We start from the raw sequence: 27,922 nt of genomic DNA on the forward strand, positions 1-27,922 counted from the left end.
ACAGGATAGCTACAAAAATGTACGGTATATGGAAAATATTGTGTTTTTCAACCATAAACCATGCACGCAAATATGTTGTATTATATCAAATACACAAAATAACGTTTTTTTAGCAATGAAATAGGTGCACTTTAAACTGATTTGACACCTTTCACAGATATCTAAAACCTTTAATTTCAAATCATATTGTAGCAAGTATATTTCAAATGACAATGCATTAAATGCTTCAATTCTGATATGTGTATCACATTTATGTACATAAACAGCACACTTATAAGATTTTCTTTTTCACAATTACTTTGGAAAAGAAAGAAGGGGAGGACTGATCATCCTGCGTGTCCCTGTAATCACGCAAACAATCTTTGATCCCACGCAGATCCGAGCTTGAAAGATTGCTTTTCAGGTTTAAGAAAGCAACAACATGTTGCTGACTAGCAGAGAATGAAAACAAAAGTGATTAATGAAGCAAGCAAGCAATTAAGCATCTAACAATTCTTAAAGGGTACCCTGCCTATGTAGACATGTATGGCTTAATAGATTTACACTGAGATTGACTATATAAATGTGAGATAATTCCTTAATAATAAGTGACTATTAAACGTTTTACAAATGATGAATTTTTTTTTACTAGGAGCCTTTTTACAATTTTTTTTGCCTTAAACTGGGTTGATCGCTTCAGATTGCCGGCATGTGCTCTCATAGCTTGTTATGGTAATTCGTAGTTTTATTATTTGTGTTATTATGTTTTTTTTTTATTCTAATGTCTGAATGTATGTGAAAAGAAAATGCCAAAAGCTATAAAGTATAAAAAAGTTAGTACATTTTCTTTTACTTAGGTTTAAGATGTTAAAGAGCAGATCCACTAGACATCGGTTATTCTTGTCGAAGTAGTGATGCGAGAATAAATGCCGATATAATACCTGGCCGATAACTATTCTGAATCACACAGCTGATAATATGCACAGCTCTTTCATGTACTACCTCTTTAAATCAGTAAGTCCTTATCTACCTAATCTAGGGTGGCCATTCGTGCCAGTTCCGGCGGACACGTCCCGAACATGTTTTCGGGTTCGTTCTCCAGAAGTCGCGTTGGTCGACCGCATATACGTCATCGAGGTTCTCACATTTCAGTTAAAATACATTAGAAAATTAAGATTTATTTATTTTAAGACATACAATCATTGTAGTTTCATTCTTACCTTGAAATGTAACGGTTGCTTTTTTAAAATTAAACCCGAAATATTAAACCTTGATGACGTATGCGGACGACCAACGTGACTTCCAGAGAACGAACCCGAAAACATGTTCGGGACGTGTCCGGCGGAACTGGCACGAATGGCCACCCTAATCTAATCACTGTTAGTTTGAGTCGTTTATAACATGCATTTGAAAAAGCAACACCCGTCAAACATAATCATTATACCTATACTTTAATATCATGAAAATACCTAAAAAGGTTTGAAGAACAGTGATATAAATATATGCTTAAGCCATTTTCTGGAGCAGCGTGTGTAATGGTTCTTGTTCTTCGGCGCATATTGAGTTTTTGCACGAGAGCGCCCTATGGCTTTAGGATGTATTGGCATTTCACTGTAATTTATTGAGAAGCGTAGCAAGCATCATCGGACGATTTATCGGTGCACCCCTAATTAGAAGCATGGAGGCAAATAATGTGTATTTCCTATAGGTGTTGTCTGACTGCTCTAAATTGGATAAAATTTCCTAAATTACATAATGTTAAAATGTCATCAGTAAGAGCTGTAAAAGACCAAATGGGCAAGGGCCCTTCACTTTGCTGTTTTTTCCGACACTGGGCCAACGGGGGTTATTCCTTACAGATTGGAAGTAACAGCCAAAAGCATTGCATTGTGGCATTGTAACTAAACAACTGTTGTCTTTTGCAACCATTTGACGTCATCAACCCAGAATGTACTGCATGTAAACAGTAATAGTGGCCTCCAGATGTTAAAATCGGCATCACATTTTGAGAATTTTTTTATATAATAAAAATGTTTATAGCAACGTTTGTAGTATGAGGCATTTATAGCATGCTACAGCATACAAGTTATTACAGAGTACCTTTTAAGCATAATGACATATCATGACTTCATTTCTAAAGAGAGCTTATAAAACTGATAATATATTTAGGGGGTTATGTATTTGAGTATTTAAGTTTATTTAAGTATTTAGCGATTGTGATGTTCCTAACCACAATCTATGAACGAATGTGTTAAAAACAACACATTAGTGTTGATTCTGAGACAACACACTAAATGCATTGTCCCAGACTCCACTCATCTCTGTGTTATTATTGACAATACAAAATGACACATAATGTGTTAAAATTACACACAATGTGTTAAAAGCTTAACACACAAAGATGTGTAAAAAATTAACACATCCTTTTTAAGAGTGCATTATAAAGCCAAGAATGTCTATTAGTATCTGGACACATTCATTTGTGATGGAAAAATGATTTAATATTGTCATGGTATGCTGTATGGAGAGACTAGGAGGATGAATGGTAACATTAAATATATAACTTTAATAACGAAACGCAGGTAATACAAACATACATAAAACGATGCAAAGATGAGAACCGACAAAGACTGAAAACAATGGTGAGTATCAATGGTGGAATGAGTATGAGTAAATATAATGTCAGGGGAATAGTAAACAGGTAAAGATGGTAATCAAAGATGGTGGATGACGGGGGGAAAAGGATCATGGGTGATGTAGTCTGGTTAGTGAGGGCAGATGAGAGGGGATTCTTTACAAATATATACCTCAGGTCAGGATAGATTCTTGCTAGTGAAACTATCTCAAGTTCAAGGCTCCCAGGGTCTTGAAGTTTCAGGATCTCAGATAATCTTGGCAGTATTTCAGAAAGCCATTTCTCATTGCACCCCTTGTCAAGAGAATATACATTTATTTAGAAAAGTACATAAACATACATGAGGACAATGTAGTGTATTAATATAAAAGAATTATCAATATTACAGCTGTTTTACTCTATTTTCAATTTACACTTCATTGAGTTTTGTTTTGGAGACTCGAACCGGAAATTCTCGGGTTCCACAAATATAGGCATGTGTGTTGGTGCTCTCACCGCTTCTGCAAATGTAGAGCAGATAATTTGGTTGTCTTGGCACATAAACTCAGCTGCTTCCTCCTGCTGTTTCTTCCCTTTCAGCTTCAGTTTTCTCTTCATCATTTGCCTCACATACTCAACCATTACTGCTAAATGCAGCTCGCCCAGCAGTTCCTATGCATAGGGTTAGGTAGGGTTAGTGGTCAGTGTATGGGGGTATTTTCCCAATAATGCAGCATCCATTTAATAATTTTAATAAATATAACCATTTATAGTCTATGTTAATATTGCATCATGTAAATCTACAAAAATACTGAGGTACAAATAGTATATGCTAATACAGATCATAGTACGATTTACACTTATTGCAAATTTGATAATAACTTATTTTCACCTACTGTTAATAGCATTTCGCTAAGAAAATGCTAATATTGTCACTTAGTGTAAATAAAAAATATATCTATATTTTTACTTAGATACTATTTACACTATCAATATTTGCACTTAGTTTAAATAGCTGCTGCCTATCTAAAAACCTAAAGAAGTTCACAATAAATCACAATAACCGACAATTTTCATTAAGTTTCATTTGATGAATTAATGATAATTTCTTTACACCACTTTAATTTGATCTATTTATTGTTTTAAAATGTTAAACAAAAATATTTGAAATGTGCTTGGGCTGTCTTATTTAACATTAAAATCTTACATTTGCAATGCTATTTATTTTATATGGTATGATTAATTTCATATTATTTATTTTTATATTCATTCTTAAAGTGGTAAGATCCTACTAACTTGCATATAACAATACTTGAATGGCCTGAAGCCATGATTAAGTCGATACGAATCGAAACTATTAGATTAAAAAAATTACTTGTGCCGAGAGCATTTGGTTAGTATCATTATAGTTTTTTTTGCCTTAAAATAACGTTTCCAAAAAAGTTTCAGTGGTTCATCCACTCAAAACAGGGTGAATGGCACTTTCACATTCGCTTTGCAGCCCTCTATCGGCCAAAACCGCACTAAAGAAGTTTCCAACCGTCGGGCAGATCTACAATTCAATTAGAGCCAGCTATGCTGCAGTATTTACGACAGTGCTAATGAACAATTACGCGTCTAACCTGTAGGGAGAGCAAAGAGCAAAAACTCTTTAGTGTTGCTTTTAAAATAGAGCGATCTATCTACATCTGTTAAATTAAGTTTGCTCCTGACCTCTTGGCAGACAGACTCTAGCGTTTCCAAATTATGTATATGATTTTCAAGTGCTTTCACCAGCCCATCCAAAACCTCATCGTGCTTATGACACCAGGCGTCAGTCCAAAGCTTACGGTACAGCGGCTGTGGAGAAATGAAACACAAAAGAATTAAGCACATTCTTATCTTTAGATAAACTACATTCACTTTACTAACCTTCAGTTCTGTGTGAATTCGACTGAGAAAATATTGCTGACAAGCTGTTTTGATGTTTGCTAATGTGCACAACAGTGCTCTTCTAGTCTTTTCTGGGAAAAGACTTTCTGCTTCTTGTACATAAACCCTAAGAGAAATAATGGTTGTCAAAAATAAGAATGAATAGTTGGCAGATTGCATGTTAACAGAGAGATAATATACATTTCAAATATGATAAACACAAAATCATGCAAATGTGATGGACATGACTAAATGTATGTTTGTTTTTAAAAATTAATCAAACTATAAATAGTTACACTCCATTGTAAGTAGACATTAGAACTATTAAAATGCTCGAGAAAACAATAAAACAGATTAAGTACAAACGGGTGCAATAAGGTCTTGGATATTTCAATGAATCAACCAAACTCACCCAAACTGCTTAATGTTAACCAGAGTAGCACAGAGGGTTTTAGCAGCACCTCCTTGTTTAACTTTGATAAGTTCCTCTAGATTTTTCATATACCTGCCATTGAAATTCAAGGAAATCATTTTAATCAATAATAATGGAGCAATGAAATTGTATTTTTTGTTTCTTTTTATGTGACCTGTTTTTAGCTCAACCGTTAAGCCATAGCACTTGAAATGCCAAATGTGGGTTGAGCTCCCATGCGGCACATTAACAAGTCATCCCTTACGAAAAATAAGTTTATTGAAGTATTCTTCTTTTAAACTTAAAATAAGAAAGTATACTTTCAGTTTACTTTTTATGTACTTCTCTAAAATGTACTTTAGGTACTTCTCAGAAATATACTTAAATTGTGCTAAAGTATACTTGACCTATACTGACCGAAATGTCTAAGTATATTTGGCCTATACTTGTTTACTGACATATACTTTATACATAAAAGTATAAAGTAAAAATGCAACAACGAAAGCTTCATCAAGAAAGCTGCAAAAAGCCCTGGTGAAAAATAAATATACTTTATTGTATTTCAAGTATATTTAACTTTGCAATAGTACATTACAAATATACTTAGAAAGAAATGTACCATATTTGAATATATTGAAAGTATGCTTACAACATATTTGCTTACAATCAAACTTTTAACATATTTCAAAATAATTATAATTTAGTATATTTTCTTAAAGTATACTTTAAAAAATATACCTGGAGTTAAAGTTCTGTGCAATTTTTAAAGTATACTAATTTGAACTTATTTTAAAGTTTATTTTAGGTATACTTTATCTGTTAAAGTTATCATTATAATAATGCACTGACGGCATATTTATAAAATACATTATTTATTTAGAAACAGTATATTTTTAGTAAATTTTGAAAGTATAGGTAGTGTACAAATGTATATTATCTTTATGGAGAATCTTTAGTGTTAGTAAACTAGTAAGTTATTAATTTTGTGCTGCAGGTATACTTGCAAGTATTGTTTTACTATACTTTTAGTTAAAGGAATAGTCTACTCATTTTCAATATTAAAATATGTTATTACCTTATGTCACAGGGTAAGCCTGCGACTGTGCCTGGACTACGCACACACATACACATGCACCGGCGTCATGTATAGCAGGCTGTTAGCCGACATATATTTATGTATGCATGGACTTATGTAACATTCTATGTCACTGTGTGGTAAGCTGGTTGTATAATGTCCTGTATGTAGTTTTATCTGAGTTATATGGAAACTAGTAAATATAACACGAATGCATATAATGACAGCATAATAGAATTGTTTTCGCATGTACTGAAATAAATCACCATCGCGAGTATTGGATTTAAATATATTATTGAATACAGCATAAGAGATATAGTTTCTGCTTACCACATTTGATGAGTTGTTTTGCCAAACCTGCACTGTAAAAAATCCAATTAATGAAATGTTGGAAGGGCAAAAATATATAAGTTAAACCAATTTTCTTGTTTGGGCTTAGTTGAGTAGACATATTATTTTAAGTCTAGATAAATCTGTGTTTAAAACATTAAGTGAAGGGTTATTTCCAAATTCAGTCAACATCAAGAATGGCTATGTTGACTGAACTAATTAAGACAAATCAGGTAAATATGTGGACTTATGACAGCTATGTTTCCTGACAACAAAATGCTCACAATATTACTGTTATTTGGTAACAAAATGTAATTTTAAGAGTTGTTCAGGCGTGAATGTATGTGCTTTAAGTTTAAATATGCGGTCGGTTAATATAGATAGCGTCTATTTAAAAATGTGCTCGGACACTTTCGGACGGAGAAGAGCTCCAGATGAGCTCCAGAAAATCACAGACACTTAAGCGCTCACACCCCGCCCAGCGCAGCCTCGCCTCGGCAAGCCCATCAGAAACCGACTGCTGGCTCTGATATCTCTGTGGCGTTTAAACATGCGATTTAATTCATTTTAATTTCTTATACTTAATAATAAAAGGTTTACCGGTATGTTTTAAATCATATTTTAGGATTGCACTTAAATGATATCGCTGTTGAATGATATTTCATATCTTTCACATTTGTTATAATTGGGCTGCGTACTGCCTGCGATTTTGAACTTCAGAGCTGAAGGTGCGAGTGGAGAAATAGTCCCAATATCATAACAATCTTAAAACTTCTAAATATACCCCTGTGTGTACCCGTGTGCGTGCGTGTGTGTGCGTGCGTGTGTGTGCGCGCGCGTGTGCATGTATGTATGTATGTATGCGCGTGCGTCTGTGTATTTTGAATTTAAAATGTTTTAACTCGGAAGGATCTGGATCACAGGTCATTTCATCTGAGATCAATCCGCACGCAACAGCTGGAATCACTTACTGATTCACACAAGGGAGGACACAAGTCAGCCGTTTCCTGAAGTTCACGTCAGGTAAGTGTTTGTAATTAAATGTTAATTTTAGAATATATTAATTGGCAAAGACGCAAATACTCGACGTTTTTGTAATTATATTTTTGTAAAGATACATTAGAAGTGTGTTATGTAACGTGACCGAAGTAAAGTGGAGCTATTTTAGTTAAGATAAAAAGCCTGGATATAGGGTTGGTTTACCGGACAAAGTTTAGAACTCGGTCTTTATTATAATTGGGACATTTTTACAAACAAACCTTATATAATACAATACTGGCGTGCATTTTGAGACAAAACAATAGCACTCATATGTTAAGAGATGTCAGTAAGTTATTTTAGTCAGTGAAAAGCCCTGTCCGAGAAAACCGCCCAATAGTGTTTAATTATGTGTGATGTCTGAGGGAAATTTGGCCTAACATTAACGTTATTTAGGGAATAAAGTCTTTCACCGTCAAACTTTATTATTGTGTGTGTGTGTGTGTGTGTGTGTGTGTGTGTGTGTGTGTGTGTTTATATTCCTCTGTTTATCAAACCAGAGCGGAGATGATGTGAGGGGCAGACCAGAAGGATACATAGCGAGACAGTCTCTGCTTGGACTGGCTGAGGAAAGTCTCCTAAAAGGCCCTGGAGATGTTCTGACTGACTTTGGAGGCTTTTTGGACTGTTTTATGCCCTCTATTTAAAGAAGACTTAATTCTGTATGTTCAGTCTGTATGATAAGTGAATAAAAAGCTTTTGTTTTTATGTGACTGAAGTTAATTATTTTGTTTACAACACCAGCATAAATTATTTGATAAATAATTTAAAAATGTTATTAAAAAAATCCCAAATAATAAATATTAATTGAAGTAACACATAAAACATTGAGTGAATACTTAAATTTTAATTGACATAGTCTTTGCTGTAAGTTTTTAAAGATTCAACTGATTAAAACATTTTAGTTGAATGAACTATAAAGCTAATTGAGCCAACATACTTTTTTATATTGGAGTCAAATTTGGGCCAACTAAAAAACATCAATCCAGGTAACACTTTGGAGACAGAAATTGAGTGAACGTAAAATTTCTGTAGAACTAGTTACTAAAAAATAATTCATTGAGCCAACAATTTATTTTTTACAGTGTGTGCAGTCAGACATGCGATCTATTTATAGGTATTTGTGTCTTCACTGTCTTGTGGCGCATGTTAGTGACGTCACCGGAAGAGTTTATTTTCATAGTTGTAAGACAGAAAGGCTTCTCCAGTTATTTGTTTTCATTAAATATGTATTATGTTTATTTGTAGAGATGATTTGTTTTGTTTTTTTGTGCATGTATGTTTATTTGTATTTAGTTGTTGTTTTGTTATTGTATTGTATATTCCTGTGAGATATGTGAAAACTTGTACCCCCCATGTGGTATGTTCCAAAGTAGGAGGAGTTAAGCCTATAAAAGGACTCCAGAAGGGTAGTAGAGGAAGATAAGGTGGAAGCGTCTTTGGGGAAGTGCTGCTTATGTAGTGCAGTTTTTGCACATACAGGTCAGGTTATATTTATTGATATAAATTATTTTTGATCTTATGTTTGTGCAGTTTACATTTTGCTGTATCTAAGTATTTTTTTTTTTTTTTTTATGATATATTTCTTCCCACTAATTCTGAGGGACTATCACCATACACCTTAATAAAAACACTGTTAAACAAGACCAGCTGTTTCCTCTGTCCATTGGAGCCTCTAACCGCACAAGGCGTACCTAACAGTTGGTGTCAGAAGTAAAGCTTCATAACAGCTGAAGCCAGCAGTAAAGGAAACCTAACAGTTGGTGTCATACAGTGGTTAAAGTGACAGTGACGCAAAATGCCACCGAAGACCAGGGGTCAAGTGACTACAGAGGTGGAAACGGAAGGAGATCAAGGTGCAGTGGGTGGCACTGCAGAAGTTATCCAACCTGCTAAGCTCCCAACCAACACAAGTGATGCAGCTGTGATAGCCCTGGCAGGGATGTTTCAGTCCTTCCTGCAGTACCAGAAGGAAAGGGACGAAAGGCAGGAGAAAGAATCTGCACGACGGGAGCAGCAATACAAGGTCCTCAATCATCAGGTCACACAGATTCAGATGGACGTGGAGCGTACCAGGCATAAAGCTACCGATTTAGATCAGTCAGGTACACGGGTGCTGAATCATGTGCCTTCGTTGCCAAAACTACAAGACAGTGATGATGTAGAACATTTTCTGACTACGTTTGAGAGATTGGCAGAAATATACAGATGGCCAAAGGAGGACTGGGCGGTTCATCTAATTCCCTTGCTCTCTGGAAAAGCGAGAAGCGCTTTTGTCGCCATGGCGCCGGCCTTTACCTCTGACTATACAAGAGTAAAAGAGGTGATTCTCAAGAAATATGAGATTAATTCAGAAACGTATAGATTGAGATTTCGTTCATTAAACACAGCTGCTGATGAGTCCCCAACAGAGTTGTACATTCGCTTAAAAGACTTGTTCTTAAAGTGGGTTCAGTTCGACGTCAGAAGCAAAACCGAGATGATGGAAACCTTGGTGTTGGAGCAGTATATGAGAGTGCTGTATCCGGAGATGAGGACCTGGGTGAAGGAGAGAAATCCCACCACTGCAGGAGAAGCAGCTGACCTAGTAGAGTCCTATATAGCAGCACGGAAGGGATCTTTTGAGACCTTTCGGTACTCTGGGATCTTTCCAGTGGCGAGAGGTAAGTCTGTGGGGTCAGGGGGTAGTTCGTTCTCTCAAAGTCAAGCCCAAAGTTTTAAAGTCACTCACCCGAAGCCTTCACTACCAGTAGTCACAGGTCAGATATTGCCTAGAGGCGATAAAGTATGTTATAATTGTGGAAAGGTGGGACATACTAGTCCACATTGCCCTTTGAGAAAACCCAAATCTGCCAGTTTGTGTTATGTTCCCCAATATAGCCCTAAGGTAGTGGTAAAACCAGATAAGGAGCCCACTATTTCAGTGTTGTTGAATGGTAAGCCGTTGACGGCATTGGTAGACACAGGGTGTACACGTACTTTAGTACAGTCACAGTATATAGCCAGAGAGTCATGGACTGAGGAGACTGTAACAGTTTGTTGTGTGCATGGAGATAAGTCAGAATTGCCTACCGCTGAAGTGTATTTGGAGGTTAACAAGCAGTCATTTTTGATGAATGTAGGTATTACCACAAACCTGCCCTATCCTGTGTTACTAGGGACTGATATGCCCATATTACCAGATTTAGTTCAGCAGACAGCTTGGTGTGGAATAGTTACTCGAGCGCAGGCTCAAAAGGTTACCCAGATATCACAAACTGAAGAATCTGTAGAGGCACCCTTCGGGAGATGCCATTTTTTCTGGAGGAAAGTCTAGGTGAAGAACGGTTGTCCAAGGAAGATAGATTGGACCGACGCAGACAAAAAGTTGCAGAATTGTTGGTTGGCTCAGAACAGACAACGTTTGAGTGGGAAGAACCTGAGATTGAGTCAGATTATGTTATACCCAGTGAACTAGGACAGCTTCAGAAAGAGGATGTTACATTGTCTGAATGTTTTGGTAAAGTTAGCAAGGATGCAACTGTGAGTTCATTGTATGGTGAGGTGTTCATAATAAAACAACATCTTCTTTACAGGCAGAGTGAAGAGGAAGGTTTGCAGTTAGTGGTACCCAAAGCTCAGCGCAGAAAGGTATTAGAGCTTGGGCATGCAACTCCCTGGTCAGGTCACATGGGATTCATGAAGACGTTGATGAGAATTTCCAAACGTTTTTATTGGCCCGGTATGTATACCGAAGTGAAAGACTATTGCAAGACTTGTCCTGACTGTCAGTTAGCAGTTGGTAGAACACCTGCAAAGGCACCTCTGATTCCGATACCCCCAGTAGATACACCTTTTGAGAGGATAGGGTTTGACATTGTTGGACCTGTAGAGAAAAGTCAGAAAGGGAACCGGTTTATTCTGGTAGTTTGTGATTATGCAACCAGATACCCTGAGGCCTACCCTTTGAGAGACGTTGCAGCAAAACAGATTGCAGATGCACTTTTAAACTTCTTTTCACATGTAGGTATCCCTAAAGTAGTTTTGACCGACCAAGGCCCCAATTTTATGAGTCGGACCCTGAAACAGGTCTATCAGTTACTGGGCATTAAGAGAGTTCGCACTACTCCGTATCACCCCCAGACTGATGGTCTGGTAGAAAGATTTAATCAGACCTTGAAAGGCATGTTGAAGAAGTTTGTGTCTGAAAATGGAAAAGACTGGGACAAATGGCTTCCTTACCTTTTATTTGCCTACCGGGAAGTTCCACAAGCATCCACCGGTTTTTCTCCTTTTGAATTATTGTTTGCTCACCAGATTCGAGGTCCATTGGATGTTTTGAGAGACAGTTGGGAAACCAGTCACAAGTCCACCAAGCAGAACATTCTCTCGTACATCCTCAAAATGAGAGAGAAGTTGCAACTGGCATCCACCAGGGCACGGGAGAGTGTGCAAGAGTCACAAGTGAAGCAAAAGACATGGTATGACCAGAAGGCCAGGTCCCTAACTTTCCAAGCAGGAGAGCAAGTTTTATTGTTGCTTCCAACGTCAGAGAACAGACTGTTGGCCAAATGGCAAGGGCCATACCAAGTGAGGAAGAAAGTTGGTCCATTAACGTATGAAATTGAAATGCCATCTAGAAATAAACCTTTGCAAACTTTTCATGTAAATATGTTGAAGAAATGGCACAGTCCATCCTCACAGCCAGAACCAGCAAGAGCAGAGGTGAAAGAGCTCTTAGTGAGGGCAGTACAGGAAAAGGACGAAGTGGAGGAGCAATACTTGCCTGTTCATGAAACTGAGTATCCTTTAGATCTTCAACATTTGACAGCTGAACAAAGAAATCAGCTGCAAAAGTGTATACCTCAGCAACTGTTCCAGGACATACCTGGGAAGACAGACTTGGTACAGCATCACATTTATTTGAAGGATGTGAAACCAATCCGACAACCAGTGTACAGAGTTCCAGAAAGACTATTGCCTACCATGAAGCAAGAGCTGGAAATGATGCAGAAACTAGAGGTAATCGAACCGTCAATCAGTGAGTGGAGCAATCCCATTGTGCTGGTGCCTAAGAAAGATGGGTCTCTCAGATTCTGTTTGGACTTTAGAAAACTAAATTCGGTGAGCAAATTTGACCCATACCCTATGCCCAGAGTAGATGACTTAATTGAAAAACTTGGCAGTGCACAGTACCTTACAACTCTTGACCTGTGCAAAGGTTATTGGCAAGTGCCCTTAAGTTCAGACTAGGGATGCACCGAATCCAGGATTCGGATTCGGATTCGGCCGAATACTGGGCTTTTTGACGGGGTTCGGATTCGGCCGAATCCTAGATTTTTTTTCCACCGAACCAAACCCTAGGCTTGCGCTACGCTGGTCGACGTAACGCGGCCGTTGATTACACACATCGGGTGCTGACGTAGAGATGAGCTTTTTCTTTCGGTGAGCCTTAGGGGCTGGACACACCAAAACTTTTAAACACAGCTGAAAACGCCTTGAGGACGCCAAATTCCAGCTGTTTTTCAGCCGAGCGCTTGGTAGCTGTGATGCTTCAGCTGTGAGCCGGTTGGTTGCTGTGGTAATCTCCCGCCCCTCCTCCAGTGTAATTGGACGGCCGTGTGAAACCTGACATTGACGAGCGGAGCTTCTCACTCAAAGTTAAATATTGTTTTCAGCGCGGAGCTGCTTGCTTGTAAAAACGAGCGTGTCGCAACGCATCGCTTTCATTATGCATAGGCTTATGGTAATTGTCAAAATAGTTTTTCCAACTTGTCATCCTGGCATAATGTACAGTTAAAATTAAATAAAATGAAAAATACACTGCTGTGGACGTTGTTTACTTCATTAATGTGTTTTACTGTGTTAATGGAATAAGGATGCGAGTAGGATTCGGTATTCGGTTTCGGATTCGGCCGAATCTTAAACGGTGGATTCGGGATTCGGCCGAACCTAAAAAATCTGGATTCGGTGCATCCCTAGTTCAGAAAGTAGAGAGTTTACAGCATTCACGACTCCGTTTGGACACTACCAATTCCAGGTCCTTCCTTTTGGCCTGCATGGGGCTCCGGCTACTTTTCAAAGAATGATCGATCAGATCCTTAGGGGAACTGAGAGGTATGCAGCAGCATATTTGGATGACATCATTATCTACAGTAGGACGTGGCAGGGCCATCTAATACATCTCAAGGAAGTGTAAACTCGAATAAAGAATGCTGGTCTTACTATTTGCTCGGACAAGTGCACGATGGCAAAGACGGAGACCTGTTATCTTGGTCATGTACTGGGGCATGGTGTCATACGCCCTCAGATTGGAAAGATTGAGGCCATTAAACAGGCTGAGCGGCCTGTAACTAAGAAGCAGGTGAGGTCTTTCCTTGGCCTGGTGGGCTGGTATAGACGCTTTATCCCAAATTTTTCAGAGAAAGCCGTAGCCCTTACTGAACTCACAAAGAAAAACAAACCCAACAAGCCTAACTGGACTGCAGACTGTGAGCGTGCCTTTTTAGATTTGAAGGAGGCATTATGCAAAGAGTCAGCGTTGCAGAGTCCAGACTTTGACCAGGTTTTCACAGTGCAGACTGATGCTTCACAATTTGGTCTTGGGGCTGTACTTTTGCAGGGAGAGCAAGGACACTTGAGACCGATTGCTTTTATCAGCAGAAAACTCCTTCCACGAGAGACAAGGTATTCAACCGTAGAGAAAGAATGCCTGGCTGTTAAATGGGCTTTAGACTCTTTTAGGTACTACCTCATGGGTAGGAGATTTAAATTAGAGACTGATCACCGGGCACTGGTTTGGCTTAACCGAATGAAAGACACGAATGCCTGTATAACACGGTGGTTTTTGGCTCTACAGCCATTTGACTTTGAGATCGTGTATCGGTCTGGCTCAGAAAACTGCACCGCAGATTTCCTCTCCAGGACACCACGAGTGGTGTCTGGGGAAGGGGGAGGAAATGTCACAGGGTAAGCCTGCGACTGTGCCTGGACTACGCACACACATACACATGCACGTTATGCACATACACCGGCGTCATGTATAGCAGGCTGTTAGCCGACATATATTTATGTATGCATGGACTTATGTAACATTCTATGTCACTGTGTGGTAAGCTGGTTGTATAATGTCCTGTATGTAGTTTTATCTGAGTTATATGGAAACTAGTAAATATAACACGAATGCATATAATGACAGCATAATAGAATTGTTTTCGCATGTACTGAAATAAATCACCATCGCGAGTATTGGATTTAAATATTTTATTGAATACAGCATAAGAGATATAGTTTCTGCTTACCACATTTGATGAGTTGTTTTGCCAAACCTGTGCAGTCAGACATGCGATCTATTTATAGGTATTTGTGTCTTCACTGTCTTGTGGCGCATGTTAGTGACGTCACCGGAAGAGTTTATTTTCATGGTTGTAAGACAGAAAGGCTTCTCCAGTTATTTGTTTTCATTAAATATGTATTATGTTTATTTGTAGAGATGATTTGTTTTGTTTTTTTGTGCATGTATGTTTATTTGTATTTAGTTGTTGTTTTGTTATTGTATTGTATATTCCTGTGAGATATGTGAAAACTTGTACCCCCCCACGTGGTATGTTCCAAAGTAGGAGGAGTTAAGCCTATAAAAGGACTCCAGAAGGGTAGTAGAGGAAGATAAGGTGGAAGCGTCTTTGGGGAAGTGCTGCTTATGTAGTGCAGTTTTTGCACATACAGGTCAGGTTATATTTATTGATATAAATTATTTTTGATCTTATGTTTGTGCAGTTTACATTTTGCTGTATCTAAGTATTTTTGTTTGTTTGTTTTTTTATGATATATTTCTTCCCACTAATTCTGAGGGACTGTCACCATACACCTTAATAAAAACACTGTTAAACAAGACCAGCTGTTTCCTCTGTCCATTGGAGCCTCTAACCGCACAAGGCGTACCTAACACCTTAACTAAGAAGAGTTGATACATCCCTCTATCATCTTAGTGCGTGCACGTAAGCGCTGGGGCGCGCTGCGACACTTCGATAGCATTTAGCTTAGCCCTATTCATTCAATGGTACCACTCAGAGATAAAGTTAGAAGTGACCAAACACATCAACGTTTTTCCTATTTAAGACGAGTAGTTATACGACCAAGTTTGGTGGTACAAAATGAAACGTAGTGCTTTTCTAAGCGGATTTAAAAGAGAAACTATATTTTATGGCGCAACAGCACTTTTGGGAGTACTTCGACTCGGCGCAGTAACACCCTCCCTCTCCCATTATGAGAGGGAGAAGGGGAGCGGATTTTTCAGGCGAGTTTAAGTACTCCCAAAAGTGCTGTTCCACCATACAATATAGTTCCTCTATTAAATCCGCTCAGAAAAGCTTTGCAGTGAAAAAGGAGCTTTTGCAGTGAGACGCAATGACTTTACCTTTGACAATTGGCTCTTTTATTTAGAAGGCGGGACCTATTCCGCCGTACCGCGCATTTTGCACTGACTTCTCTAATTTTTATAATAATATTATAAATTGACCGTCTTGCTGTTATATCTAAAGTTTTCGCGACTCAAAGAGCACAGAGATGATAGCAAAGAAGCAAAGCTAACGAAAGCAACCATGGCACTGAATGAGCAATCGTTATTATAATCCAAATGGGCAAACATTATTAAGCAAGTTGACCCGATGTAAAACTGCGTTATTAATCACCATGAGTGTAAAGTGGACTTTAAAAGCTGGAATAAGCATTAAACATTTCAATCGTCAAGAGAGGAATAACATGGATGGAACTTTCTTGGAAATAAGGATTGTGCATCACACAGACAGGTACAAGGATGGAGAAGACTAACTTCTATGGGTAAGACAAAAAGTTAAATGTTTGCTACTTGTTTATTAACTTAATAACATTTAGCTAAGAATATTTGCTGGTCGGGTCTGTGTCTTCCCGGACGGGTTCGGGTCCAGCTTTTAAATAATAGACAGGTCTGGGTCGGGTCCGGGTCCAGCTTTCAAAACAACAGACGATTCCGGGTCGGTTCAGTGTAGCACATTTGCGGGTCTGATCGGGTTCGGGTAGGAATTTTTGGACCCGTGTAGACCTCTAGCTGCAGGTATACTTGCAAGTTTTCTTTTACTATACTTTTAGTTAACTAGTAGTTTACTACTCAACTTTACTTTAAGTGAACTTAACATCATACTATAAATATTAATATATTGCACTTAAAGTACAATACAATGTTCCTGTGTATTAATTTTTTTACTTGTACCTTTTAATTGTACTTTCAATTTGAAGCTAAATCTTTCGTATGCTATCAGTGAGCTAATCAATCAAAAATAATAAATACAAAAATTATATATATATAATGGGACACTACAGTGGGACACTGTAGAAATTGTGAGTAAAAAAGGAATGGAATAATTTACAAATCTCATAAACTTATATTTTATTCACAATAGAATATAGACTATCTCTGCCCATCTAGACTTCTGAGAGACACTGCCACACTTTTTATACCCAATCATGTTGCCAATTAAGTTGCAAATTGGTCCTTTAGTTGTTCCTTATATGTACATTTAACTTTTATACTCTTATTGCTACCTGTCCCAACTTTTTGGGAATGTGTAGCTCTCATAAAATCCAAATTGAGCCAATATTTGGCATGACATTTCAAAATGTCTGACTTTCCACATTTGATATGTTATCTATATTCTATTGTGAATAAAATATAAGTTTATGAGATTTGTAAATTATTCCATTACTTTTTTACTCACAATTTCTACAGTGTCCCAACTTTTTCTGATTTGAGGTTGTGTATATATATATATATATATATATATATATATATATATATATATATATATGGCTGAATCCCCTGAATATTAACTTTCGTTCTGGACTCCATTTCCCATAATCCCGCATGCCTGGACTGATTAGTCTGCCACCTGAAACTCATTGGACAGCCTATATAAACTCTCTGGAAACATTCAGTCAGTGCAAAGTCTTGATTTGTACCGGCTGTCGTTGCTGAGCGGTTTGCCTGCCTGCTTATCTATCTGTATTTATTATTCTTGATCTGTTTTACCTGGTTTATGAGTACTGTATGTTTGTTGACTGCCCTGACCCTTTTGCCTGTTTCATGACTACGAGATTTGCCTGCCTTACATTGCTGTGTTTGCTGTTGTTTGACCTGGCCTTTTGGAATATGAGTGTTTTTAATAAAAACCTGCAGATGGATCCTCAGTGTCAAAGTGCTTTGTTACACAAGCAGTATACAATAAGTAACCTACTAGTTTACTAAGAGTACACTAACAGAACATTTGCATTTACACTTTCAGTATAGTAAACTACTAGTTAACTAAAAGTATATTAAAAGAACACTTGGAAGTATACCTGCAGCACACAATAAGTAACCTACTAGTTTACTAAGAGTACACTAACAGAACATTTGCATTTACACTTTCAGTATAGTAAACTACTAGTTAACTAAAAGTATATTAAAAGAACACTTGGAAGTATACCTGCAGCACACAATAAGTAACCTACTAGTTTACTAAGAGTACACTAACAGAACATTTGCATTTACACTTTCAGTTTATGACTAGTAAACTACTAGTTAACTGAAAGTATATTAAAAGAACACTTGGAAGTATACCTGCAGCACACAATAAGTAACCTACTAGTTTACTAAGAGTACACTAACAGAACATTTGCATGCACACTTGAAGTATAAGTCTAGAAAACTACTAGTATACTCATGAGTTCACTTGCAGTACAAATGAAGAACTAATTATGCACTAGTTGTACACTTAAAGTTGACTACTCTTACACTTATAGTACACTTTGAAGTATACTTCTATATACTAAAAGTGGGCCAATTTAGTCCCAAGCGGTATTCAAGTAGTACACTTACAAGTATACTACTAGAACATAAATGTTAGTACACTTACTACATAAAGTATACTGTACCTAAAACTATACTCCAACATTACTTAAGTATACTTAATAAAATGAACTTGAAGTATACTTCTTTTTCGTAAGGGATACTTTAAGTCACTTTGGATAAAAGTGTCTGTCTTATGAACAAATGCACTTACTCTTTTAGATAACTGTCCAGCTGGCATAAAATGTACTCGTTTTTACTTTCAGAGCCAAAAATTGCTTTGATCTCCTTCATAGTTGAATCAATAAGCTGTAAAACAAACATGGTGACATTTCATGTCTTGAGTAAACTCTTCTGTCAGCTACATGAAACAGGCATTTTTAAACTTTATTAACAGGCACAAATTAAAGAAGAGGGTTAGAAAATCACTAGAAGAAGCCACAACCTACCGGTATAATATCTACAGCAAGGCTGCTTACGTAAAATCCATCCACCAGTTGTGGCTCAATGCCATCACTCCATTTCTTCATTTCTTTCCCAAAAGCATTAGACAACCACTTTCTGGCTTCTTCCTGATGACAGAAAACAAGGAAATATCAATACCAATGTGCAGCAGCTAGAGGAATATTGATGACATAAAGCATGGGTCTTCAATCTGAAGGCCTACAGGGGGTCCGGGACAGAGCTATAGGGGGTCGGCCAAATGATGTTTAATCACAAGCTATTTTCTTTTGTTAAAAAATTTTAAACATATATTTATTTTATTTATTTATTTATTTATTTATTGCCAAAGATTTATTCCTTGGAATTTTCTTGGTGAGCTCATCCACAATAGTGTCAAACATTTAAATACATTGAAATACATTGTTACATACACATACATATACAACTGTATATTTCTAAACAATTATAAGGAATGAAATACAGTTGCAGAAGAGTTGAGAGCATGAACAATCCTACAATAGGTACTATTCAAAAAACGTGTAGTCTTAGTTTTAATTGCTCTAAGGCGTCTACCTGAAGGAAGAGGCCTAAAGAGGTGACTAGCTGGATGTAGGGGATTTTTCAGGATCATTAATCCCTTTTTCTCCAAACGTGAAACATAAATCTCATCGATAGAGGGAAGATCACAACCAATAATTTTCGAAGCAACCCGAGGAATATTATTAATCTGAGCTCTCTGCTGAACTGTGGAGTTACCAAACCACACTATAAGTGAGAATGTCAACACACTTTCAATGACCGCTCTATAAAAGTTTAACATACCTAGATACGCCAAACTTTCTGAGCTGTCTTAAGAAAAAGAGCCTTTGGTGAGATTTTTTAATAATACCTCTCAGATTGTCAACCCATTTTAGTGATGCAGAGATGGTAGTCCCAAGAAACTTAAAACATTGAACATTTTCAATGTCCTAACCATTTATAGTCAATGGCAAAACAGCATATATACAAAACATTCCAAACAATGTTCCCTTTAAGTTGCGCATGTTCACAGCCGCGTGTGACCTGTCTTCTCAACTATACTCCTGAAATTAGAAGGCTGTTTCAAGATGTTCAGATTTGTTAGTGCTAAAGCTCTAAATCGACAGGCCACACCGCATTTGCATTATAAACTGTGACAAAACCATCACTTGCATTTAAAATCGATGAAACTTGCGCCGTGAAGCAAAATGGCACGTTTGCTAAGCACTCCACAAAATAAAATGACATGCTTTTACAACAGAATATATTACACTGCAAAAAATGATTTTCAAGAAAAGAAATTCTTAGTATTTTTGTCTTGTTTTCAGTAAAAATATCTAAAAATAAAACAAGCAAAAAATCTGTCAATGGGGTAGGCACATTTTTCTTGAATTTAGTGTTCAAGAAAAATTATTAAGATATTTTGCTTACCCCATTGACAGATTTTTTTGCTTGTTTTATGCACAAAATCACTTAAATTTGATATTTTTTGGTCTAAAAACTAGACTTATTTTCTTGGGTTGTTTTGCTAATCAAGAAAATGCATCTTAATATAAGAAATTTTTAGATATTTTTACTGAAAACAAGACAAAAATAAAAAAAATTTGCAGCATACTGTACACCTACACTGATATCTTCTCTTTGTGCAATTCATGATCCGTCTTCTTTATAAACTGAAAGCTCAGGTTCAGGTAAATGTGTAATTGTCTATCTCGCAGTAAAATGAACGTATTACACTGCAAATACCTTAAAATAATAATTAAACTAAATACAAAAAATGTACAACAGCATAATATTGCTAATGTACTGTCTGAACATAGTATGGCTGTGTGACAATATGGTTTGTTTTTTCAAATTTATCAATAATTTATTTATCAAACAGTTAGTTCCAGTCCATGATTCTGATTGGTCAATAGTGTTTTAAGCAGCAACTAGCAGTAGCAGAGCGATCTGATCTAACAAATTTCAATAGTCGCTTGGTGACTTCCGGCAAACAGTAACTCTTCCAGATGGGGCGTTTAAGCAATATCGCTCGAGTAGGAGTGTGATATAGCTCTATATCATCACGGCTGTGATTAGGCCAGAGGCAATCGCACCCGTGATGATATAGAGCTATATCACACCACTCAGAGAGCGATATTGCTTTTATACAACAGTTCGACGGCACAGGTTTGAAAAAAGAAAACTAGAAAACAACAACATAGTTTTTTTAAAAGCCTCTTTGTTTGGGAACTACTTTCTTCCGCCACGGATTTGAGGGCGGCCAGAATGACAGGTAACACTTTCGGCTGCTTTGAATCTCATAATAACTCAATGGACGGAATAGCCGTTTCTTTATATTACCGTTTCTTGGTCACAAAGTGTAGTTTTAGATTAGTTCAGTTGAGAATATATATGTATTGTATTTAAATCTGCAGTCGATTAGTAAAGATAGCGCCTGTTTGAACGTTTGCTTAGTAAGATTTGGTACGTGAGAGAACCAGAGCATGAGCAAACGTCAGTGTTCACTCGCCCCGCTGACTACCGCCCTCTCTGGGCTACATCTCTGACAGGGATTCCCTGGCTCTGATGTTGGCCCTGTCTGTGTTTGATGGTCAAAAATGAGATCAAATCAGCAGTATTTGGTGTCATGACGAAACTATTACTTGTTTTCTTATTCATATTTAGTGTCTTTTGTGTTGTTATTGTTTTGGCGCAAAGTAAAAATTAATAAAACTATACTTATATAATGTTACTATTGCTTTCCCATTTAATCTAAACGCGATACGAGCACTCCATTATTATTAGACTTTGTTCTTGTCAGTACTATATAAAACTGTTTTTTATAAGTGTCAGAATTTTTGTATGCTGCTTTATACCGATTCCGGTTCTCGGGTCGGTTTTTATACTCGATTCTAGATTTAATACAAATACTATATTAATAAAAAATAACAGTGAACATAAGTTTACAAGTGGGTAAATAATAAAAAGAAATTAAAAGCCACAACACTATCGTTGTCGTCTTGCTTGGGAAATCTAAAATGCTTCCATACCTCTATACTTTTTATGTGAAGGTGGCATCAATGTTGATGACCCACCTAAAACCGCAATTTTAAGCACTAAATGAAAGAATGACAGGCTCGCCTCTCGCTCCTTGGTAACATCGCACAAGGCAAAAAAGAGGGTGACATCTAGTGAAGAAGACTAGTAATTTGATTAACGTTAATCTTACATTCAATGTTTGTAGAAAAAAATATGAAAAAAAAATCGATTCTGCTCTTTGAGAATCGATTCTGAATCGACCACGTAAAAAAAACGATTAATCAAAAAACAATTTGCCCAGCCCTAGTTATCAGTAGAATATTGCATAGCTCTTAGCCAATCAGATTCGAGAACCAGAAAGAAATGTTGGTTAATTAAAGGTACGAGCGACACAGAGCGACAAAATCGTTTATAATTTAAATGTACAGTTACTCCACTTTGGATTGTGCCTAACCTTATATTCACATTACATGTTTTTTTTTTTTGCCAAAAAAACTAGTAATAGTATAAGTATACCTCTGGAAACATACAGTAATAAAATGAAAACCATGACCCTTTCATACTGTGTAGAGATCTTCTACTACTAAATACTTGTGCTAAAGCTCAATGGAAGAGCACTGCATTAAGCAGCACAAATGGTAATTTGTTCAAATAGTACCTTATAAGTCACTTTGGATAAAATAATTTGTCAAATGCGTAAATGTAGAAGCACGTTAAATATTTTAATGACTTTTTTCTGGGTTGATGATGTTTTTTTTGGAACGTACTGTTTACCATAGTAAATATATTGTGGTACCTACTATAGTTTCTTTATGTGAGAATGTTTAAGAATATTTAAATTGAAATATGTTTTATTATAAGACGGTAGTTTTATGCTTACGCTTACATTAAATGGCTGCTGTCATAAAGCAGAGCTCTTTCCTATTTAAACTGTGCTATTGAATAACTGTTCTTTAAAACCTAGAAGTTTCTGAATTACCTCTTTGCATGAAAAGTACTGTTCATGTAATATCTTAAGGGTTTCTTCAGGCAGCAGAGGTCCAAGCGATGATTGGTCGATGTGCTCTTTCAATTCCTGGTGGTTCAGCACATCGCTAAAACATATTTAAAATATCCAGATGTGAATTTTATTTTACTTTCTTATTTGCTGTTTTATAGGATTTCAATACATCCTTAGGCTAAAATATGTACAAGGTGATACATAAGTTAATGTAAACTTGAGAGACTAATATATTAAATCATTAAATATGTAAAAAGAACTACACGTGTCAGGCGTTATACAAGTTTATTCAAGTGCTTTTAAATGATTCATCCTACCATTGAAACTTGGTTCAGTGTCTCTTACCTAGGGTAGTGAAATGCAATCCAACTTAATATATAGCAGCAATCCTCAAAATCAACACTAGATCTGGTCAGCTCCTGGAGTCTGGTGGAGAAAGCCTGATGGTAAAGCTGGGCATAAATTCTGCAAATGTCAAAGTCTGGTGGGTAACATTCCCCCAACCGTCTGACCACTACCAGCAGATCTTTTTGTATTTGCTTGCCCAGTCGGCACACTTCTCTCTTCAAGGGAGAAGACAGCTTGTCCGCCCCATTCTCCTCTTCATTTGCATTTTTCATTCGTTCCTCGACAACAGTCTTGAGTTGTGTGTCATGGATCTCTCTGCACCTTGTCGGCCTCCAAGCTGGACGTATCTCTTTTTCCAGTGTCTCCCAGCGTTTGTCCTGTGCCTCCTCCTGAAGTATGGCAGTCACAACACTCTTGAGTTTCTCCTGGTTGTTCTCATTGAAGGACTCATAGATGATCATCTTCAAATGAAGAATGAAGTTTTCGTAATCCATCTGCAGCTTGTCCACCTCTTTCTCGGCTCTGGCGGATTCGTTCGAATCAAACAGATGTTCCTCAGCTGCCACCAGCAGCTTCTGAGCTTCAGCCAGACAGTTCTGTTCCAGGTGCTCTGTAGTTTGTAAGAGGACAATTCATTTCTATTGTTTGTTTTTTTTTTTTGGAAAATTATCCCTTATGTTATATTGTAGTAATATAACATAAGGGATTGTAGTCTTTATTAAAGCTCAACTGTGTACTTTTTTGGTTAATTCTTAGCAAGTTAGCTTAGAAGTTTTATAGTTCCTTGGCTAACTTTAGCATGATTATGCATAACACTTGTTAGTGTAAACATGCATGTGGTTTAATGTGTTCGAACAGCCACACGCCGTATCTCCGCCCATTTATGTAATCTGAGGTACTGAGATAAATGTTTTTCTTCTTTTCTGACCTCTAGCACAAACACACGGTGACAGCCCTATTTTTAGCCTTTCATTGATAAAAGCGTCTGATCTGCGCGTCTTTCGTTTCATTTTACAAGCGTGTGAAAGTTGCGCAATCTTTTTTCACCAATATGAGAAAAAGCTCTTACATATACACGGACATGTAACATGTTTACATGTGTCTCTCTCGTCCACTTTTGATCTTATCGACGAAAACACATCTTAATACCAAGTTTAACAGCCCCTGTGATATTTTTCCTCGCGTCGATGAAAAAGGAGTGTCTAAGCTACGTTTATGGTTGCTTTTTGTATGTGATTTTAAGCGGACATATCATGACAATCAGACTTTTTCCATGTTAAACATAAATCTGTGTGCTTTGATGGATCACAGGCAAAGGACATTTCAAATTGTTCATTTTTTTCATTGCTTTTGCTTTGTAGCTACTGGAAGCCATGTTAACCTTGGCATGACACGGCCAGGCCACCGTACGAGTTAAAACGCATTCCGAATGGGGGGGGGCTAGAAAGTAATATTCAGTTGGTTGTCATATAGACTTTCACCGCTAGATGGGAGTAGATCTTACACAGTGGAGCTTTAACAAAATGTATTTACAGTTTAAAAAGTAGAAATACAGTGGCAAGAAAAAGTATGTAAACCACTAGGAATAAACAGATTTTCTACAGTAATTTGCCATAAAATGTGATCTGATAGGCTGACAACACACAAATAACTCTAGTTTATTGTGTCTTTTTTGAAAACACCCATTTGAATTGAATTGTTGACCCTCCAATGACAGCAATTACTTCAAGCAAGCTTTTTTAGTAGTTCTGAATCAGAGCACATCGTTCAGAAGGAATTTTTGCCCTTTCCCCTTTACAAAACCACTTCAACTGACACATTAATTCACAATTAACACATTTGTAGGATGTCTGGTGTGAACCACTCTGTTGAGGTCATTCCACAGGTTAAGGTCTAGGTTTTGACTAGGCCACTCCATATGGTGCATTTTGTTTTTCTTAAGCCAGTCTGTGGTGGATTTACTTCAATGCTTAAGGTCATTGTCCTGCTGTATCAACCAACTTCTACTGAGCTTCAACTGGCGGACAGCCACCCTGACATTATCCTGTAGGATATTTTGTTAAACTTGGAAATTAATTTACCCCTAGATCATGGAAAGTGGTCCAGGCCCTGAGGCAGCAAATCATGCCCAAATCATGATGTTCCCTCCACAATACTTCACTGTTGAGATGATGTTTTGATGTTGGTAAGTTGGGCCCTTTTTGCCACATAGTATTTTCCCGAACAATTAAACTTTTGTTTCATCACTCCATAAAATATTTTCCCAGTAGCACTAGGGTTTGCCAAGATGCTCTTTTGCAAGCTTCAGGCTCATTTTTTTAGGATTGTGGCCAAAACTGGTATTGCAATCACAAAACTTGTGGCTGAAACTGGTACTGCAATCACACAACTGGTGGCCAATACACAAAATGACAACATAAACATCAGTTGAGGGCTGCAACTTAAATGACAATATCCTAGCCGGACCACTGTTGTGAGTGATATAAGTATTTGAAATGAAAATGATTTCTTAATGTCTAGTGACATATCAAGGCCATTTCATGATTAATTGATATAAATTTCTTACATACTGTTCCTTAAACTTCAGCAATGTTTCTGCCATAGACACCATGCCTGTTCAAAAGACTTACGTATGGTAGACTCATGAACCAGCCCATCCTCACCCCATGGCGTCAATATTTGACGCCACTTGACCATGCGTCAATATGTTACGCGGAGGGTATACCCTTCGCGTCATTTTTTGACGAACTGGGGACTTCAATACTATTGAGTCCGTTGCATTCTCTTTCCTATTTTCGTACCATTTTCTTACCATTTTCGCGTCGGTTTAGGGTTAGATTTACATAATGACATCCCTACCCAAACCTATCCCTAACCCCAATGTCAGGCGACAACTGTTTAATTTTGCGTACCTAATAGTATTGAAGTCCCCAGTTCGTCAAAAAATGACGCGAAGGGTATACCCTCCGCGTAACATATTGACGCATGGTCAAGTGGCGTCAAATATTGACGCCATGGGATGAGGATGTGTTGCATGAACAGAAATGTGTGCAGAAACAATTTGTCAAATTGTCGATTGATGGATGTCTAAACATTTTCAGATTGTTTTGTATCCCTTTTCAGCCTTATGGAGTGCAACAACTCTTGATCGGATATCTTTAGAGAGGCATGGTTCATAATAGCTGATGCTTCTTAAGGACAGCAATCCTAAAATGTTTAAGTGTCTTTTAGTCTATCAAAGTTGCACTAAACCACACATTTAAACTCATTTTATTGATTGGACTCCAGATTGCCAGCTACTGACACAAATGAGCTTTCATAAAGTAAATTAGTCTGTGGGTTCACTCACATTTTCATCCAGCACTGTGACTGTTTAATGGGTGTTTTCAAAAAAGACATAAGAAACTACAATTATTTGTGTGTCATCAGCTTATGCACATTGTGTTTTGTCTATTGTTGTGACCTAGATGATAATCAGATCACATTTTAAGGCAAATCACTGTAGAAAACCAGTTCATTCCTAGGGGTTCACATACTTTTTCTTGCCATTATACATCACACCATTGTCCTGTTTTACCTGATAGCATTTCATGTCCAGATTTTGAACATTTTGTGAAGGCTAACAATTTTATTTTATCAGTCACTTTGATTTTCTGCTTGTTTTTTTGAAGCCCCTTTTCAGGATCACCAGAGGAAACTTGAGTGCTGTCAGTGGCCATTTCTACAAACAAAATTATAATATGTCAAAAAAATCTGTTCACTCATAATGTAAAATATGAAACATGCTTATATCTAAACTAAATGCTGCTTTAACAGAAACAGGCTTTGTTTCTCAGGCAAGACTTAAAGTCCCCCTTAATCAAATTAAACTGGTTATAAACTGGTATTGTCCGAAACGCTGACAAAATTCTAATACAGAAGATATCAGCATTCAAACCTTACAATTCTGCAAGTGTGCTAAAATAGTCTAGAATTTTGATGGCATCATCCTATACTTCTTTTTTTATTATTATTTTTTTGGCCCATTTTTGCCTTTATTGGATAGATAGTAATTAAGGAGACGACAGGAAAGTATAGGGTGAAGAGAGGGGTATGGGATTGGCAAAGGACCTCGAGCCGGGATTCGAACTCGGGTCGCCAGAAGTGCGTCTGCACCATGTGTCTGCACCATGTGTCGGAGCGCCGTCCACTACACCATCGGCTCCGACTCGTCATCCTATTCTTCTCATCAAATTTTCTGTCAAATCAAATGGTCTCTATAGTGTCCCATTCCCTACATTACACTGAACCTGCGCTTGAAATCAAGTGCATGAAATGAGACAGTTGTGAATACATTTGCTTGTTCTTATGTGGGGGGGTGGCACAAAATGCTATAGGGGATATGAATAAATTTAGGCAGTCTAAATATGCTTTCCATTAAGGTGAACGGAGTCCGCGTCAGTGTCATGTGAGCCTCTACAACACGCACACATACTGGGTGCTCTAGTCCAGCGTGATAGCATCTGTGGATGAGATCAAACATCACAAACGGTTAGACAGTCTCAACATTATAAACATCACTGACGAGTAGGGAAAACGACTAACATCGCTGCTAGGGTTGCCACCTGTCCCGGTTTTACCGGGATTGTCCTTCTTTTTACTAACCTGTCCCGGGAAAATTATCAACTCTCCCGGGACACTGAATGTCCCAGTTTTCGAAAGCTATGTGAATATATTATTTAGCGCGCGCACGGCAGAGACGGAGACCTTGTGTCTGTGTGTGCCTCAATAAGCGCATGTAAGACAGAGAGCATCCTGATTGGCCTGTTTCGGTAAATCAACCAATCAATTGTCAGTGTGGGCGGGCTTTTATCTCTTCTCCAGAACCGAATTATCTAGAAACAGGAGCGCCG

At 37.5% G+C, this 27,922-nt stretch overlaps 1 protein-coding gene across 1 annotated transcript; it reads right to left on the reverse strand.

Moving 5' to 3' along the window:
* On the reverse strand, positions 1 to 27,240 carry LOC135739010 (tumor necrosis factor alpha-induced protein 2-like). Its single transcript, XM_065257255.1, has 11 exons — positions 26,608 to 27,240; positions 23,028 to 23,640; positions 22,662 to 22,776; positions 18,649 to 18,771; positions 18,414 to 18,508; positions 4,917 to 5,009; positions 4,505 to 4,631; positions 4,307 to 4,432; positions 3,110 to 3,265; positions 2,787 to 2,908; positions 1 to 431 (listed from the first exon to the last, which is right to left on the reverse strand). Exons 1-11 carry the CDS (start codon positions 26,747 to 26,749, stop codon positions 272 to 274), a joined length of 1,872 nt encoding a protein of 623 aa, XP_065113327.1. The 5' UTR covers positions 26,750 to 27,240; the 3' UTR covers positions 1 to 271.
* Between the last annotated feature and the right edge of the window lie 682 nt (positions 27,241 to 27,922).

The sequence above is a fragment of the Paramisgurnus dabryanus genome, chromosome 12, assembly GCF_030506205.2.
Source record: "Paramisgurnus dabryanus chromosome 12, PD_genome_1.1, whole genome shotgun sequence".
Taxonomy (NCBI): Eukaryota; Metazoa; Chordata; class Actinopteri; order Cypriniformes; family Cobitidae; genus Paramisgurnus; species Paramisgurnus dabryanus.